At 45.3% G+C, this 19,633-nt stretch overlaps 1 protein-coding gene across 1 annotated transcript in view; it reads right to left on the bottom strand.

The window, feature by feature from the left end:
- The window catches only part of ITPR1 (inositol 1,4,5-trisphosphate receptor type 1), a 413,260-nt gene that overhangs the window by 42,062 nt on the left and 351,565 nt on the right, over positions 1-19,633 (bottom strand). The window contains exons 51-54 of the mRNA XM_045285628.1: positions 18,250-18,442; positions 11,948-12,070; positions 5,024-5,199; positions 110-274 (exon numbers count right to left, since the gene is read on the bottom strand). Coding sequence (XP_045141563.1) covers positions 110-274; positions 5,024-5,199; positions 11,948-12,070; positions 18,250-18,442 — 657 coding nt within the window. The remainder of the gene's footprint in view (positions 1-109; positions 275-5,023; positions 5,200-11,947; positions 12,071-18,249; positions 18,443-19,633) is intronic.

Below are 19,633 nucleotides of genomic sequence, written 5' to 3'. Positions count from 1 at the left end.
CTGCAATGGGGCTCTGACCGCACTAGACCAGGCATCCCATTCACCATGGAAAGGAAGGGTCTATTATGACAGAGAGGACCGTATTCAGCAAGCAATCTCAGGTACCCACCAGCAAGCTGTAGAAGAATTCATGGACAAAGAGCCCCATGGCGCAGATGAGCAGATAGAGCAAGTGATAAAGGAACTCAACATCAAGGATCATGGCTCGGTATCCTCTGGTGAATGTTCCACAGTTGCCCACGAAGCTCATTAGAAAGATGATTTTATTGCAGACCTGAGGAGAGGGAGATAGGAGATGTCAGATGGCACGGATGACATCCAACTTCAGACGCTTCATGAGCACGCTAATGGCCACTGTCACACACAGCTCTCAGGAACCATGATAGCCGCGTACAAAGTGCCACACATACACTTGAAGACTAAACAACAGCTGGATCCACGCGACAGCTTCCTTTGCCTCCATATGCCCACTGAAGCTCCCGAGACCCACTTTACTTCTCTAAGTCATTTCATTACTTGGCATTTCAGGCAGATTACAGACTACACAGTCTTCAAGGAACTGCAGGATCAACCACAATCTAACTGCATTTGTATTTGACAAAAACGAAATTAACGCACACAGATTATGATTTTGACAATGAGCTGTGAAGAGTTTCCTAATGTTCCCGGCTGAATTAGTCACAGAATTCACTCATCGCAGGAACCCTGTGATCAGCATGATGAGAGATGGCTTCTGTGACATTCCAGACACCATAAATCTGCGATGTGGGGAAAGCAGCCAACTCTTGTCTTTAATTGCTCTTGATTTCACAGAGAAAATGGGATTTTTAAAAAAAATTAAAACAAAGGAACCTCAGAGTATGTATCACACCCCCTCCCACACTTCTTTTGTTAAGAGCTTCTCAGTTTCCCATGGGGAACCAGTGCTTTCCATGTCAGTCCTGTGTCTAGACGAGGCTCTATCTGAGTTCTGGGCTCAATAAGACTGTACTTCCCTGGCTACACTGATGGCTCAGAAGCAGGCAAATGGCCAAACACAGCCGATGATAGATATTCCTGGGACTTCAGCATGCAACCGCTTTGTTCTTTCCCACTGATCTGGAACACAAGAGAATGTAAGTTCTGGCTCTTCAAGCATCCATCTCTCCGTGCCATGAATCCAAGAGCAGCACCAACACAGAGGATGCAGAGCCGAGAGAGGAAATGAGTAACTGGGCCCTATTACCACTGTCTGGGCTCCAGGACTCAAAGCTATGCCTGAGGGAGGATCTTGCCCAGAGAGATGGTTTTCCGATACCCTCGACAGAGGAGTCCCACCTCATCGGCAGTGTAACAAAGACACATGCTGATAGAAACCTCAGGCCCAAAAGCTCATCTCTAGTCACATGTTGATAGAAAACCCAGGAGGACAGATCTCCCGGGGAACTTGGTAAAAACCATCTTCTGCTACCCTAGCTCTCTTGGCTACAGGTGCTGGGGACATTCTGCCAGTTAATCTGGTAGGTCAATGCAAGTGAGCTTCTCAGCAATCAGATAAGTGAGCAGGCCAACACCTACAGAGAACTTCTGGCTTTCTCTGACAAGCTAAACCTTCAGCACACTAGTTTCTTCAACAGTCGTAACGTTTGGCCATAGGATCGTCCAGCGGATGGGAAAATATGGGTTGGTCTGGGCTGATAGAGCTCTAATGCAAAGCAACCACCAAGACAATGCTCTGGTTGACATTACAGGACCTCACACATGCCCAGATGTCTGCTGCCTTAAGAACACAGCAATCCTCTTCACTTGACTCCCCTTCTCCTCTGGAGACGGTCTGAGATTTCTCTGAGGCACCACCAGCAAGTATTTCCCATGCCTGGTTTGAATGGACTGTCTCCACATCCTACTGGCCGACTGATTAGTCTTATATCCGGCTTCCCGCCCCACTTCGCAAATGAAGATGTCCTGGAAGTCTTTAAAGACTTCTGTAAGGATAGATACAGCATTTTTTCTTATTCTTCTTTTACCAGGTAATCTCATTTCTCTGAAGAAAAGCACAGCTCACCACCCCATCCCCCATCCTTCTTGCCATTCTGCCCACCCTTGGCTACCCATGACACAAAATTCTACTGTGTCCTACTTCTCAGACTCTCCGATGCCCAACTTCCTACCTCCATCTCTAGCTATAGTTACTCCTCTTTTTCTAACATAGCTGGCGTGTTTCTTTTAAAAATGCCCTTGAAATAATGATCTATTATTAATAATTAATTAATCTGTCTTGCAAGTATGGCCAGAATGCTTCTTAGAGGCAAGGATGGCAAGCCTTCATCTCAAGTACTTTGGGCATACTGTCAGGAGAGGCCAGTCCCTGGAGTTGGACACCATGCTTGGTCAAGTTGAGGGACACAGAAAGAGGGAGGCCCTCCAGGATTGACACGGTGGCTGAAACAACGGGCTCCAACACAGTTAACAGCTGTGACGACGGCGCAAGACTGGCCTGTGTTCTCTTCCATTGTGCAGAGGGTCGCTGTGGTTTGGAACTGACTTGATGGCAACTACAACAACAATATCTATCTTTTAATTATAGCTGTTTGCACTTCCTCCCTCAGCTATCTTATTATACATCTCATTGGCATCTTTCCCTCAGTTATCTGCGTGATAACCACGGAACAAAAGAGGTGGGCAGCCCAGAGAAGACATCAGGATCAAGAACCTTTCTGTCTTTATGGTCGTATTTCCTTGGTAAGTAGCTTCCTCGCACTGCAGGTGATACTTCTGCTCCTCCTCCAGCCTTGGCAGCTCTTGGGTCACTCATTTCCCAACACCAGAGCCAACATCGACAACTTGTCACCCCAAGCCCACTATCAATGATTTACATCAATGTCGCCCCCCACGCCCCCAAAAATTATTTTTTGGTAAGACTTCACTATGGTTGGCTGCACTCTTGTGAAAATCTGGGGTAATCTCTGCTGCCCTCCTCACTCAAGCAAACAGTAGTGCCTTCTTTGTTGGAAGAAAGTCTTGAGCAAAGCCTTTTTTTTTTTCCTCACCTGCCAGATGCCACTGGTTCCATTGTAAGGGGGGGGTTTCAAAAAGAAGAGGGGGTTTCAAAGAGTTCATGGGAAAATCCCATTATTGTTTTTTTATGTTTTTATTTTTAATTTAAAAAATCATTTTATTGGGGGCTCATACAACTCTTATCACAATCCATCCGTCCATCCATTGTGTCAAGCACTTTTGTACATTTGTTGCCCTCATCATTCTCAAAACATTTGCTTTCTACTTGAGCCCGTGGTATCAGCACCTCATTTTTGCCTTCCCTCTCCTCCATGAGCCCTTGATAATTTATAAATTATTATTGTTTTGTCATATCTTACAGCATCCCACGTCGTCCTTCACCCACTTCTTCGCTGTCCGTCTCCCAGGGAGGAGGTTATATGTAGATCCTTGTAATCTGACCCCGTTATCTTTTAATTTCACTTTTCCACAAACTTTCTGAAGCCCCCTATGTGGCATCTGGACTTACTTCCATCTGCACTGTGACCAAGGCTCAGTCTCACCGGAGTTCATTGAAATCAGCTACTGGGGCTCTTCCATGGTCCCCTGCCTCCACCCCTCCCCATGCAATCCACATAACATACCACAGTGAAAGACTTTTCTCAGGAATATTTCTGCATATGGAGCATTATCAGCCATCCCCCACTTCATTCTGAGACTGTTTGTTTATTCATTCATTTTCAAATACATATGGGAAACACAAATACGTTGTTTCCCTTTCTGGAAGATTCAAACTGAGTATTAGCACAATAAAGTTTTTAATAAGTCTGTCCTAAGAGGAAAGTTTCATTTTGTTGATCTCAGTGTTTCCTAAGTGGATTTGAACCCAGATCCCTCATTCCACCTACCACTTTTCAGCATGACACGTGCTTTGGAAACACTACTCTGTAGGATCAAAGCCTATTGTTTTAGCCTAAAATTCAGTGCCCTGGGTTTCTTATACAGGATCAGGACTCACCATATCCCTGCCTCAACCACAAATGAGGTGACACTCCACGCTTTCTTGGCCCTGGGCAACATCCTGGGCTCCCTGCAGCTTGGCTCTGGCCTCCAGAAATGATAGCAAAAAACTTGTCGATCCCTACTTCCTGGCCTGGGTCTTCTTGCTCATGAAGTCTTATAGTGAACTCCATTTCCACCTTCCTGAGCTTGTCAGTTTGAATCAGTCTCTTCTCCAAAGCCCTGCTTGTCTTGCTAGTTGAATCCTCACAGTGAGACACTGGATTATTGTTTACCTTATTTTGCAAGACAATATCCATTTTTGCACAGTGATCTCAGCTTCCTTACATGTTCAGAGTAGGAGCCGCTGGAAGGCATTTTTAGATGCATCAAATTTTCTCCTCGGTCACCAGGAAATCTCTCCACTTTGTGGTCTCTATCAGCTGTCTCCACTTCCTAGGAGTCCTTCTATACTTGCAGCTGGCTTCTAACCCCTCACTTCACCAAGGACTGCCAAAGATCACCACGGACTCCATAAACAGCTCTCCCTCTGCCGTCCCTGACTGCCCACCCAGCTCTGCCTTCCAAACAGTCTTTCTTCCCTTGCCTCTCTTGTCAATGTGGTCTTTACCACACATGAGCACTGTGTTAATATTTCATAACTACACTTCTTGCTTAAATCTCTCGTCCCAAGAAACTTTTGAACAGATTGGCAAAACTGATTTTAAGGTCAACTGCTATTCCTCTCCCTGCCTAACTTTTGAGAGAGGGATACCCTAAGAAGTGAGATATTTTATGTCCAAACGATGCATTAGGAGGTCTGTGGTATCGTGAGAAGCTCTCCTGGTGCTGCTATTTTATGAGTTGACCCCCAAAACATTTTCTTTCCCCTATGGAGAAAGTCCAAGCCAAGGTTACAGGAACCAGAAAGGAAGTATTCATTCCCCTTGGCCTATAAAGACAGACAGACAGACAGACACACACACACACACACACACACACACACACACACACAGAGAGAATTGTCTATGAAGAGATTCATACTTACATTGAAAGCTCCCAGAAGAAACAGCGTGGGTTGTAATCCAACTGAAAATATCAACCGGAGGATTGTAGAAGCAATTAGCGCCCGGATGCCATGGGGCTTGGGCAGAGCAATAACAATGGCCAACGAGATAAGCATGGCTGTCCATAGCAGGCCCGACAAGTGCGGCTCCAGAGTCCCTGGAAAGACAAGGTAGGTCCCTCACAGGTTAGGGCTTTCCCTCAGGAGAGGTGACAGATAAAAAAATGGCTTCATTTATACCTGCTCCAACCACATGTATTAATCACAACTCTCATTTCAGGTTCTCGGCCTCAAGCACATGAATGTATAAGCACCATGTAAATGTCCTCTCTCACTGCTGCTCAGTTGGTTTTGACTTGCAGTGATCCTATAGGACAGAACAGAACTGCCCCTGTGGGTTTCTGAGGCTGGAAATATTTACAGGAACAGAAATCCTCACCTTTCTCCTGAGGAGTGATAGATAGTTTTGAACTGCTGACCTGTGGTTAGCAGCCCAACTTATAACTCATTATGCCACCAGGGTTCCTAGTGGTACATCCATATTACTCAGCCACAAAGAGAAATGAAGGCATGCTGCGTGCTACGGCATGAAGTGATTCTGATGTGTGAAACACATCAAACACAAAAGGATAGCTAGTGTAGGATACCACATGTATGAAATGTTTAGAGTAGGCAGCTGCACAGAGATCTGTTTATTAATGACCTCAGGAGCTGGCAAGAGGGAGAGGGAGGAAACACTGCTTAAGGGACAGTGGCCTTCTGTTAAGGGTGATGGAAAAATCTGGGAAGACTTATGCTGATGGATGAACAACATGATGGATATATTCAATGGACATGTGAAGACTGTTAAAACAGCAAGTGGTTTCTTACCTGTACATTTTATCTTTACAATTGAGAAATAATTCTCTGCTTTAGACATAGCCAATTCTTCCTTACCCCCAGGTCTTCACACAAGTTCCTTCTTCTTACTCCTCTCAGGCCTAGGTCTTGCCTCTCCCAGGAAGCCTCCTGATTCTCTTCCTCACGAAAATGTACCAGCTCTCCCTCCACATCTCTGTTCCTCACACTCACGGGGGTCTGAAGCTGCTAGCTGTCATAAGGCCAGTGCTGGTTCATGCAGACCCCTTGCACCATGTACTACCATAGGGCTTTCACTGGCTGATTTTGTTGTTGTTGTAAGGCAGTCACTGGGCCTTTCTGTCTGGTCCCCTTTAACCTGGAGCCTCTGTGGGAAGTGCTCTGCATCCTAGCAACACACAAGCCTCCCCTGCCAGGTGGATGCTGGCTGCGTGTGAGGTGCACTGGCTGGGAAATGAGCCTGAGAATCTGCATGGAAAGTAACAATTCAACTACTGAGTCACCCGCCCTGGATCATCCCTATAGGATACTGTACTCGAGTGATCCCTGGTCTCCAAGTTCCCTGAGGGAAGTAGTTGGCACTCATTAAGCACTTAACAAATACTTGCTTCAACAAATAAAAACTTCGGTTATGTGTCATGTCTCTCTCTTGGGATAGGCAAACCAGAGGGCCCAAGTTCCTAATTTTCATTCAAAGCTCTCACAGGAAAATTGCAGGTCCTCTGCCTGAATCAGCTTTCTTCAAGGAAAGGAGGAAGGCAACTTCCGTACCATTAGCATCATCCCACATTTAGATTATCCGTGTAGTCAAAGAGTTGATACCAGTGTTTGTCATCTCTTGCTAGTGCAAGTTCTATTTAGGGTGTCCCACGAGACGGCTTGGTTATATAACACGAGCCAACATGGCTAAAAATACAGTTCTGTAAAACACTCATTAAAAAAACGCACTCCTATTTCAAATGCTGTCACATTTTAAGTCTCCTTCAGATGTAAACAAGCAGCACTACATGATTAAGGCCACTTATAGAAAGGAGTTTCATGTCTTCAGAACTGCTGGGCTTATAGCACCGCCCAGGAAAGACACACGAAAGGCATTTTTGAGAACCTTACAGGTTACAGCCCTTCCACACATTTGCTGGCTGCCCTAGTGTAGTTAGTCCAAACTTGCCAAGACTGAGTTTTTCTTTTAAAACTGCTGCTCAGGGCCCCACAGGTGATGTACGCAAACGGATCTAAAAATGGGCCCAAGGAAGCAGACATTTTTCAGGGTTTCAGGAAGATGTTGGAGGCACAGGTGCATTCCCTGCACATTTAACTACGGACTGACCTGCAGGAAACCTGTGACTTAATCCTCTCTGTTAAGAGGAAACTGAGTCTCAGGTTACATAAACCACTCAAGGTAGCAGCACAGTTAATAGCCAGAGTCACTTAGCTCCATAGTCTTGGTTGTAACCACTATTTAAAAAAAAAAAAATCCCCTCAACTTTATTGTGGCTAATTTCAGACCAAAAAATCCACCCATCACTTCTCAGCCTTTTGCCTAAGACCAAGTGTAAAATCCACTCATTCTAAGTGTACGCTTTATAGATTTGGCAGTTTATACCACTATACTCAAGATAGAGAACACTTTGGCACCCTAAGAAGTTTTGTTAGGCCTATTGCTGGTTGATCTGCTTGTTCCACCCCCAGTCCCTGGCAAACGTTGACACCTTTCTGACACTGCAGTTTTTCATTTTCTAGAATTGGGGGAAAATAAAATGGGAGGAAATTTTTGACTTCTTGCTTAGCATAAAGTTTTGGGGATCACCCAGATTATGGCATGCATCAGAGTTTTGTTTTTACTGAATAATATTCTATCATGTGGATGCACTACAATTTATTGGCCCATTCATCAAGTTATAAGTATCTGGATTACTTCTAGTTTTGTGTAATTAGGTAAGTCTAGCATTGCAGGAACATGCAAGTACAAATCTTAAAAGTAAACTTATTTTCATTTTCTTGCACACATGGCCCTGGTAACATAGTGGACTATGCACTGGGCTACTAACCACAAAGCCAGCAGTTCAAAACCACCAGTCATTTGGCAGGATAAGGATGAGGCTTTCTACTCCTGTAGAGTTGCAGTCTTGGAAGCCTACACAGGCTGGTTTACCCTCTCCGATAGGGTCACTATGAGTCTGAATGGGCCCTATGGCAGTGAAAAATATGCGTTACCATTTGAGACATTGCCACACTGTTTCCCAAAAGCGATTGTATTTTCCCCCTCTATATATGAGGTTCTAGTGACTGCATCCTCACTAATAGTTGATATTGTCAGTCTTTTAACCTTTAGCTATTCCAAACAGAAGTGGTATGTCATTGTGGTTTAAATTTGCATTTCCTTGATAACTAGTGAGGTGGTGTATCTTTTCATATTCGGATACTTATTAGTCATTTGTAAGTATTGTTTTTTGTGAAATGTCTGTTCAAATCTTTTGACCACTGTTTTAAATGAGTGCCTCTTTATTATTGAGTTGTAAGAGCTCTTTTTCTTTTTCTAAAAGCAAAAGTAAAGCTTTCAATAGTTCATCGCCACAAGAATGGGCCAGACCATTTCCAGAGTTAGACGGAGAGGAACTTGGTTCTAAAACTTTCTACCTTTCCTCCCTGAGTGGTCCTTTTGTTATACGTATTTTTTGTAAATATTTTCTCTCAGCTTGTGACTTGCTTTTCATTTTTCTTAAAACTGCTTAATCACCAGTATAATAAACCTGACCAGTACAATGAACTCCTTCAAATCCTGAAGGGGCCAATATAAAAAAGCCTCCTGTGTTCCCACTAGAAACACAGTGTTAAAAATAATAGTATTAGATTTCCAAACAAACAACTCTACAGAGATATCTTTGTGACAATGGAGAAATCTAAAATATGTAGTTTACTGTTAGCTATACTAAAGGCATAGAGAGAATATATATGTATATACTCTCTATATATTATATATCACATATATAATACCCATATAAATTAGAAATGCACACTGAAATGTTTATAAGCAAAAAACAAGAGGTCTAGAATATTTTAAAGTATTTCTGAGAAAATTGGCAAAATGTTGATAATGTTAAAGCTGGATTGGTAGGTATATGACAAGTCTCATGCCCTTGAAAGACTGTGATTCATGGTTTCAAATGGAGGAGAAAGATGAGCTTTTAAGGCCACCAGTTTTCTTAAAGCCGTAGCCTTGTAAGCTAGAGTCGCATCAGAACACATAACATGGTCATGACATATTCAATGTGAGCATTTTGAAATTCCTGTTCTCAGGATCCAACAGAACAAGATATTTACCCCCCAAAGAAATATTTTTGGATGAGCACATCATTTGGAGAAGGACATCATGCTGGGAAGAGGGGTAATGAAAAAGAAAAAGGCCCTCAATAAGATGGACTGAGATAGCGGCATCAACAATGGGCCCAAACCTAAGAACCACTGTGAGGATTTGGGAGTGTTTTACTCTGTAGGGTTCCTACGAGTTAGAACTGATTTGATGATATCTAACAACAACAAGATCTTGTTTCTAGGTAGGGCTAAAGCAACCATCCTGGTTGGCAGTGGGTATAAGAAAATGCTCCACCACATTTTGAAAAAGAAGTAAAACTCCTCTGAGAGTGAACTGATGTGTTGGAGACAATCTCAGTCACTATAAGGGGTCCGATCCACCTCCTTTCCCTCTGATAAGATTTAATTATCCTTTTTGGTTTAATCCACCACCATAAATTTCCTTGTCCAATGTGTCCAAAAGAGGAAGCCTTAACTCCGACACATCAACCAGAGTTGATGCCAGATTTAGAACATACTGCTTTAGAGTTGGGAGGACCTTTAACAATCATGTCATCCAATGGTTCTCAACCTCTGATGGGCAAGAAACAGAAGCCTCGGAGATCCTAAATGATTTGGAACTCATTTTCCCTGACATCTGTAAGAGTTTTTCAACCCCGACCAAAGTTCCCCAACCACTGGTTTGGTGTCAGCACCTCTGATTCCAGAGGATAAAAAGGACTTAAGGAACTGGCCCCAAGACAAAGTAGTGGCAGGGCCAAGTCAGGACACCAAGTCTCCAGGCTCCTTAGTCTTGCAACAGTACATTACTAGAGTAGGGAGGAGCCCATTCATTGTCCCCAGCCTCTGGCTGAGGGCTACCACAGTGACCAGTTGAGAAAATGGTGAAGATGTATAATGAAAGCCAACATTTTGAATATTTTTGAAACTGAGAGCAAATGAAGCCACATCCCAGGTTACAAGTGAATAATCTGCTATGATGAGCAACAGCGACTTCTCTGAGGTAGAGAGAGACCTAACTGGCAGCCTAGGTAAGTCCTATTTCCCTTCAGAGAAACCCTGCAGGCCCGTAGACTCGCCAAGTCTTTTCAGACACGGACACATGTGATTCCTGACAGGCCACAGAAAAGGGAAAGCCCTGTGGGCCTTGTGTATAGGTAGTGTTTTTAGAGGAAAAACACTCAAATTGATCATGCTATGTCACCGAGTGTTAACAAAAAAAGCTCTCTAGTGTCTCCCATGTAGAAGAGAAGGGATGACACCAAATCAAGCTGCTACCACCGAGGGGACTCCAACTCAGGTGATCCCACGGTACAGGGCTGGCCAAGGAGGCAGACCCGCTCCACGGACTTCCGAAGCCAAGCCCTAGGCCCTTTCTCTGTGGCACTGCTGCATGTGGCCAAGCATCAGTTATTGGGCTAGCTTTCGCCTTTACACTTTCAGCACCTCAGGACCTCGGTTCGCTGTACACACATAATGTAGGACCTCTTCACTTTCATGTCATCCTTAAATGTACTTTTATTACAGATGCACATGTTGTTAGTCATTCAGAACTGAGCCTATAACTCGTTCCTCCGACAACTTGCTCTGTGTCTGATTTTGGGCTCTTCTTCCCATTATATATTCCACACAAGGCGGCTCCTGGCAGGGTCACTACCTCACATGAGCTGATGTGATGAAAAAAATTAACTGAAATGTAGACCTCCCAGGAGAATGTGGTGGGTGACAGAGATGGGTTAAGACTATATGAGGGGCTTCCAAAAGTTCATGAAAAAATGGAATGAAAACTAAAGTGGAATTTCTCCACAACTTTCTGAAGACCCCTTGTATCACAGGGGAAGAACTTTCAATGTCTCGCTCCAAAAGTCAAAGAGTGAAATGCGTTCAGAATGCCATTCAGCAGACTGAGGGCCCTGCAACAGAACTGGCTCTCCTGCCCAGTCTGCCTTTTCGCCGCGCCATGTGGAGATGGACCCAGCTGCTGGGAAGGAGAGATGGAGTGGGGAAGCCCACAAGGCCCTGCGAACAGACTGTGCCATTATGTGGACAACAGCACGAGAGACTAAACATTCAGGGAAGCGCCCCCTGCCTACACCCCTTCAAGTCCCACCTCACCCCACCCTTCATTACAGAAAAATCTCCAGAAGTGTCCCACAAACACTTCAGTCTTTAATCAGTTCTAGAAGTATGGTGTGTGGGTGTGTGTGTGTGTGTGTATGGGAAATCTACTGGACTATATATCAACATATTAGTATCTAGAGTTAGCACTGCCCTCCCTAGCTGTGTGACTTTGGCCAAATCTCGCAACCTCTCTGAGGTCTACTTTCCTAATATATAATAAAAACGGGCTGGCCAAGACAGCACGATTACTTCTCCTAAGTCTTATTATTATTTTAAGTTAGATTTCCCGAAACTGAGTTTTCAGGCTCTTAGATATTGCACCAGTGACCAAACAGGATTAGTAATTTATCTATTGCTTCTAACAAAACAAAATGAAAGAATTGCCCTGGGGTAGATTCCGACTCATGGCAATCCCACTCTTGACAGAGTACACCTGTGCTCCATACAGTTCCCAACCACCGATTTTTCAGGAGTAGATCATTAGGACTTGTTTTCTGAGATGCCTCTGGGTGGGTTTGAACTGCCAACCTTTTGGTTAGTGGTCACATGTTTAACTGCACCACTCACGGACCCCATTGCTTCTAATAGTTTCCTTGAAATCACAGATATGGGTACCTCCTCGGACGCCTTTGAATGGGTAGAAAAACGCCACCAGCAAATTCATCAGGACGGCCAGGTTAAAGGAGATGCTGCTCCAGAAGGACATGTTGCGAGCACACCAGTACAGCACAGGCTGGGCTGTGAACACAAAGGGCAGTTATGTGAGGTCGGAGCGCCAGGCAGGCCTCACTGCCCTCCCACCAGCTCTCTCCCACAATGTCTACTCTTGTTTCCAGTTTTCACAGCACTCAGAAGGAGCACTTGTTTGCAAGTTGACTCAGAGGGTCCTAAGGACAGCAGATTGGTTTGTTTCTGACGGGAACACTGACTGGAACACGGGGTCTATTAGGGGGCAAGGGAGACGAGAAATAGGAAAATTGGCACATCTAGAAAGTCTGAGCCCTAGTCAACACCGTCAGGCTTGAAATCTAGGGGTGGCCCAGAGTTTACCCACTGAAGAAAACTTAGTTCCCATCAGAGCGTTTGGCGTGGATGATTTGCCCAGAGATGCAAGAATTCAGCTGGCAGTCTAGAAGTCGGGGAAGGAGGTGGAGGGACACAGTACTCAGAGTTGGGCCATCTGGGCTGTAGACAGAGATTGGTGCCGTGTCCACATTTCCCTGTGGTGAGAATCATCCACTGAATCACTGGTGCCTGAACCCACCACAAGGATCCCCTTCCTGACAGTGAGTCAACTGCCATTTTTCCTTGGTGCGGCAGCTAGGAGTGACAGCAGTTGAGCGGGCAGTCCGCAGTAGGGAGCGCTCCTTCAAAGGCCCAGAGAAAGGAGGCAGGGCTGAGGCTGTCACATGGGGCAAGAGACACTTCTGAATGTGCGGTCACCTTCATTCTTAGCAGCGGCATGACACACGGACTGGACATTCTGTCTTTGGGGAGGAAAAAACCTAGGTGGGCCACAACCAGTTGTGGGATTCAGCCAGTTCACACCGGTTGGGCAGAACTGATAGAACTGATACCTAATACTTTTTTGTGGAGCTTGGCAATAAAATGGCGCTTGTAATCAGGGTTCGCTCTAAGGTGGGCAGCTGCCCAATGTGGAAATCACACATTTACCTTGCTTTTTATTTTTAAAAAAAAACGTTCATCTGCACAACAGCGGTGTTCTGATACCATGTTGAAATAATGAACTACCTTTTGGTCTATCTTCTAATATATATATAAAAGGACATTAGGCAGCAAAATTGGTTGCTACATTGTTTGAATGCCACCATTGGCAGCACCTCCTTGTGTGCAATGGTGGGTCTCTTTCTCCTGAACTCGTTTTTTTCATGGCACCTCACACTTACGGTGAAGCTTTAAGTAAGAGACGCCAGAGGCAAAGCTTTAAAGAGGCAGTCTCTTACAACGCTGCCTCCTTCCAGAGCAGGGAGTCTGTGAGAAGGGATCTCTACACTCATTTCTTATTTCCTATGAAGTCATTTAGTTTTAGGACAGCAGCCAACGACAAATCCAATGGCCCTATAATGAAGCCAACAGCTGCAGCCAAGTCTTTGGAAGCTTCCTCCTCAAATAAAGTTATAGCACAATTAAACAGAGCGCTTGGTAATTTAATAATTGCTGGTTTCAGGTTTGCAGCTAGTATCAGGCAATGTTTCTAAACCGTAGCACTGGAGAGCTAGGAGCAACTGGTAGTTTTAAATCCCTCAGTTTAGAAATGAAGGCAGTTGAGGCCCAGCTGAGGGCAGATGCTGTGGGGATCTCATGGCCCAGGTGAGTAACTTTGTTACCTGCCAACAATGGGGATGAAGATGAAGGCTCATCCCAGCAACACACAGGAATTGACCAGGGGTCACTCAAGCTGCAGTTAGCCATTTACTGTGAATGAAAGGCTGAAGCCAATGTAAGACTGAATCCTCTCTTCTAGAAACAACCGCTTTTCTACAAACAAGGCATTTTCTCCTAAGACCATAGCTCACATCTGACCGAGTATGAAGATGGTCAGAAGAGGCCAGGAGAAATGAAGGGCAAGAAACTGGAAGATGCTGCTGGTAGGGGCTGGGTGATGGGCACACGAGAACGCCCAGCCCCAGGCTCTCTGCGCTGTTGCCATGGAGTTCATTCTGACTCCTGGTGACTCCGTGTGTTGCAGAGTAGACCTGCTTCCTAGGCAGTCCCCAGCACCCTGCAGCACTTCCATGTAATGCCCTTGGTGGTAATTTAAAAAATCTGCACACAAATTCTTTGCTTTTCTTCCCTTGAAGAGGTGGGGCTTCATTCTCTTCCCCATGAGCGTGGGCCAGACTTAGGAATTTGCTTCTAATAAGTAGAACATGGCAGACGTGATGGGGTGCGGCTTTCAAAACGAGGCCCTAAAAGGCAGTCAGGCTTCCTTTCCTGCTGGTCTTGAAGGTGGAGGACTGGGCCACGAGCCAAGGATTGCAGGTGAGCTCTACAAGCTGGAAAAGACAACGAAACATCTTCTCCCCTAGCGCTTCCAGGAGACCGCAGCCCAGCTGACAATGTGACATTAGCCCAGGGAGAACCCCAGCAGACTTCAGACCTCTGGAACTGTAACATAATCCATGCATAAGAAACTAATATCCCGTCCCTTCTCCATCCTCTGAGGTTTATGTTGGCCAAGGTCCTTGCAGCAGTGCTTTGAGGCCTTCCTCTGCAACATGTCCCCAGTGTGTCCTCACTCAGTTGCAGCCAGGCATCATCTGCTCTGCAGCACAACCATTTAAAGACAAGCCTGTGTGAACAGGGTACATTCTGCAGGAAGGAATCAGAGCTTATACAGCCCCGAATTTCCCACTGTGCCTCGTAGCATGTTTTCTTTTAGATAATCAGTCGCTCTTGAGCTGCTTATGATTTATGACAACCCCACATGTTTCTGAGCTGAACGGGGCTTTCATTGGCTGATCTTTGGAAGTGGATCACCAGGTCTCCTTCCCCAGGGGCACCATTTCCCTTTTGGCCAGTGTAATAATCATGAGGGGAAACCCCAAGCAAGAAAGTGCTGGCATGTGCAACTACACATTTATTTCCTCTTTTATGTACTTTTGGAAATGTCATGAGCAGCTACTGGCCCCTGGAGCGGGACATCACACTTGGTCAAACAGAAGGTTAGTGATGAAGAAAAGGACCCTTTATAAGAGAGATGGATTGACACAGTGGTTCTAACACAGCAAAGATTCGGAGGATGGCACAAGACTGGCCAGTGTTTCACTATGTTGTACACAGTGTTCACGGTGTTATAAAGTGCAACCAACTCCCCTGTACCTAACCATGTCTTCCTAGCTCTTGAGGAGAGGATGTCAATAGGGCCAGAGAGATGACATGAAAACACAGAGGGTAAAGGGTGTGTACATACATGTGTTGTACATGTATGTGTGTGCATATGCAACAAGTGTGTAGGGTATGTATATAAATACAAATATGTGGGCACACAAGTGGAGGCATGTAGGCATATATATTGCATGGGGCATGTGTGTATGTGTGTGGTGGCACATGCATACGTGGGTACATACACGTGTGCATGCAATGTATGTGTGCATAGGTATGCACCCATGTGGAACATGTACTCACCTGTGCTGTATGTGAACATGTGTGTACATGTGCATGTGTGTGCTGTGCATGTGCACACACATGTTGTAAGTGGAGCTGGACAAGGGTTTCTGGGGCGCACAACAATGGGGTGTGTTATTACTTGCAAACAGATCACTAGCTATCCAAGCTGTAGCTACAGCTTATCAAAGCTCAGGTTATCCTTCTGTGATACATTCAGGTACACAGCACAGCAGCTGCACAAATATTCCCAGCACAATCTTTTCTGCAGACTTATTAGAAGATAAATACCATATACTCATGTATAAGCCAAGTTTCTCAGTACATTTTTGATGCAGTTTTTGTGTTAAAATTAGGTGCCTCGGCTGATATTCGGGTCGGCTTATACTCAAGTATATACAGTAAGCTACTTAGAGGAGTAAAATCCATCTAATTACACTTGTACTTCTAGCACGTACATTCCTTCCCTCCTCTATATGCAAACCATGTCTAATTCAGTATTATTTTCACTTTTCCTCTTACCAGCAGATAGCTGTGAGGCCAATTAAACTCTTTCAGTTGACAACTAAAGTTACGTTTAAACTTCACATGAAACAAAAATAATTACGGGGGAAAAAGGCTAAAATAAGGCATTAGCGATCAAGCCGTAAGTTTGTACATGTGTATATGAGTGTTGTGAGTGAGCACACATGTGATGTAAGTGGAGCCAAGAGAAGGTGTCTGCAGCGCATCTCGGTCGGGGGTGTCAGCACTTGGAATGATTAAGATGGCAATACTGGAATCAACCAGATCATCTGATCCCTACTTTGTACATGAGGGTGAGGAACGCTGGTGGCATTGCTGGTGGCCACGGGGCTGTTAACTGAAAGGACAGTGATGTAAGCCCACCAGCTTCTCTGCAGGAGAAGCTGTCTGCTCCCATAGAGATTTATTGCCGCAGGAACCCTGTACAGGGTCACTATGTGTTGGAATCAACTGGACGAAGGAGGTTTGGTTTTTGCCTCAGGGCAGTTTAAGTCATTTGCCCAAGAGAAGAAGTGGCAGACGAGAAGCCACAGCTCTTGGATCCGAGGACTTTTGAATATCTCAAGAAGGGAGATGAGATTTCCACCTCACCGTCACAGATGAGGGTCTTTCTCTTGGTTCATACATTGCTTCTACAAATTACATATATGCAACAAATTATATATATATACACATATATGTCATATATATATGATAACACAATTCTCACAGAAGTAAAACACACCTGATTAGTCTTAGTGGACTCATACATTGGAAAGGGTAAAAGTATAGTCTTAATTGTATGAAATTTTAGAAAGTGAATCAGGATTAGTCCCCCACACTAGAATTATGGAATACCTCCATGAAGGTTGGAAGCAACAGATAAAAGGGAATACTGAGCTGGAGGAGTCTTCGATGAAGCCCAAAGTAGTCTGGCAAGACACCTGGTGTGGGGTAGGGGTGCACACTAAGGCTTCTGGCAGCCCCACCAGGAGGGCAGGGGAAGCTTCCATTCCAGCCTCTGCCTAGTATTCAGTGCAGAGCCAGGAGAGGAATGGATTTAACCCATTAAGACACTGTGTAGTGTTTCAAAGCGTTGGACAATGAAGTGGTCCTTAGAAACCTAAGAGAATAGAACGTGGGTCAGGTACAGAGTTGGGCTGCGAACAGCACTTCTTGCAAATGTGATCCTCCCACTCACTCTGGAGTGGGAGCCAGGGCAGCAGGAAGTGGATAAAGCAAAGGGAAAGAAAGTCACTCATCCCAACCCACAGTGACCCCAGAGGACAGAGGGGTACTGCCTCACAGGGTGTCCAAGGTTGTAACCTTTACAAGAGCACATGACCCTATCTATCTCCCACAATGGCTGGCAGATTCAAACCTCCAACCTTCTGGTAAGTAGCAGAGCACTTTAACCACTGCACCACCAGAGATCCTTGAAATACAAGCAGCTTCAGAGGCTGACCTGCGACTGCTAGGTGGACTCAGGAAGAAGACAGAAGCTTCTAGAAATGGGCTTCCAATCCTGCTCTCCTGCCACCCCACTCCACCACTCCAGCTCGGTCCCCACCCCCAAAGAAGAGTCCAGAAACATCACAACCACAGCCAGAATCCAGGGCTTTAAACAACAAACTGATTCCTGATCAGCAGATCGAAACAAATCGTGATCCTTTTAAGTTGGACACAACAGCTGGCGTCAAGTGTACTATTGGGACTGAAGGAGCCCATTAAAACCCTAATAAAAACCAGAAGCTGAGAAGCCCTCTGGGGAAGCCCCATAAACAATTTCTTGTAGACAAGAAATTGCACCCCAGCTGCCTGGGCTTCTCAACGGGACTTGCTGGTGAACCACGACCAATGCAGCTTACGTGGCAAATGAGGCATCCGCCTATAAAATGAAGCTAGAGTCAAAAAAACGGAGAGGCCTTTGTGAAAGGGGAAATACCTGTGTCTCCCAAGCAGGTGTTCTAGAAAACAAAAAAAAATCAAGCCGTATGCACTCCCTGCTCAAGTGCATCAACCTGTGAGTTCAAGGACTTGGCCTCCCCTCCCCTCCCCTCTCCCATGCTCTTTTTATAAGAGCCACCCAACTCCATTACGACATGAAGAGACTCAAAAGAGTTGCCACCTTGGGCTGGAGTCCATTGGTCAAGCTCTAGACTAGTGTCCAGAGCTTCCTGGTTGGTAGAAGTGCAAAGGCACAACCTCGCCAGCCTCATCCTAGCTTAGCATGCTGGGACAGCCATGCCTCCTCCGGCAGCGCAGGCTGCGTGGGGCAGACCCACCTCGCAGTTTCTTTTGCCAGTTCATTTCATTGAACAGGTCCTCGGACCGCAGGAAGAAGTCGTTGATTTTGCTGCCCTGCTCGTCCCTCTCTGTCGTGTAGTATATCCGCAGTTTGGACTCTTTGGTCAGGAACTCACAAATGCTGGGCACCGGGAACACGATCTGCTCCATCGTTCGGTCCAATCTGACAATCTGGGGTGGAAAATGGAGGAGAGTCAACCATCAAGTTCGAGAAAGCTTTCCCCACGACTTTGGGGCATGGACTCAGAGCTGAGTGTGACGCAGACCTGCTCCCGAGTCTTCTGATTCTATCACTCCATACTGGGCTCTTAGATTTTGGTGGAAAAATAGTTTGGGTAAGTCGGTCAGTATTTTTCTCACCTCACACCATTCATTGCCACTGTGGCTGTTTGTTTTTTTTCCAAAAATCGAGCCGTTTAAACTGTGCTCTTGCGACCCCATTTAGACGAGACATTAGGCTACGTTTGTCCAATTACACTTTCTGCCGCGAGAACCGAGCTGACGTGATAGCCACTGGACACACTGGTTACTGAGTACTGTCAGGTGGCTCGCTGTGACTTGTGAACCGAGTAGCTATGTTTATGCAACTTAATGTAAACAGGCACACATGGCTAGTGGCTATCAAATTAGACATCGCTGATTTAGGCTGTGGTGCAAACCTAAGATCTTTTTTTTCCCCCAGGTCCATGAATGAGGTCACTTTTCCCCCTAGATAAGAACTATGTACATGAGGATTTTGGCTTATGCAGTGGCCATAACCCTTTCATTTCTCATCGCCTCTAAAAGGTGAGATACTTGCACCAATATGCCCCATTCACTCTTCCATAGCAGCGTTTGTTTGTTTTTAAATAATTTTATTGGGGGCTCATACATCTCTTATCACAATCCATACATCCATCCATCGTCTCAACTCATTTGTACATATGTAGCCATCATCGTTTTCAAAGCATTTTCCTTCTACTTGAGCCCTTGGTATCAGCTCCTAATTTTTCTCCCTCCCTCCCCCTCATTTCCTCCCTCGTGAACCCTAGATAATTTCCAAACTATCATTTTTTCATGTCTTGCACTGTCCAATGTCTCTCCCCACCCACCTGTCTGTTGTCCATCCCCCTGGGAGGGGGCTATAGTTAGGTCATTGTGATCAGTGCCCCCTTTCTCCCCCTGCCTTTACTTACCCTCCTGGTATGGCTACTCACAATATTGATCCCGAGAAGTTTATCTGTCCTGTATTAGCTGTGTTTCCAGCTCTGTACCCATGTGAATGCTCTCTAACCAGATTTGTAAGGGAGAATTGGGGTCATGATAGTGAGGGGAAGGAAGAACCAGAGGAAAGCTATGTGCTTCATCGGTTCTACACTGCAC

The sequence above is a fragment of the Echinops telfairi genome, unplaced genomic scaffold (assembly GCF_000313985.2).
Source record: "Echinops telfairi isolate 266 unplaced genomic scaffold, ASM31398v2 ScPeMD7_7474;HRSCAF=8512, whole genome shotgun sequence".
Lineage (NCBI taxonomy): Eukaryota > Metazoa > Chordata > Mammalia > Afrosoricida > Tenrecidae > Echinops > Echinops telfairi.
This window is presented reverse-complemented; position numbering and strand designations above follow the sequence as displayed.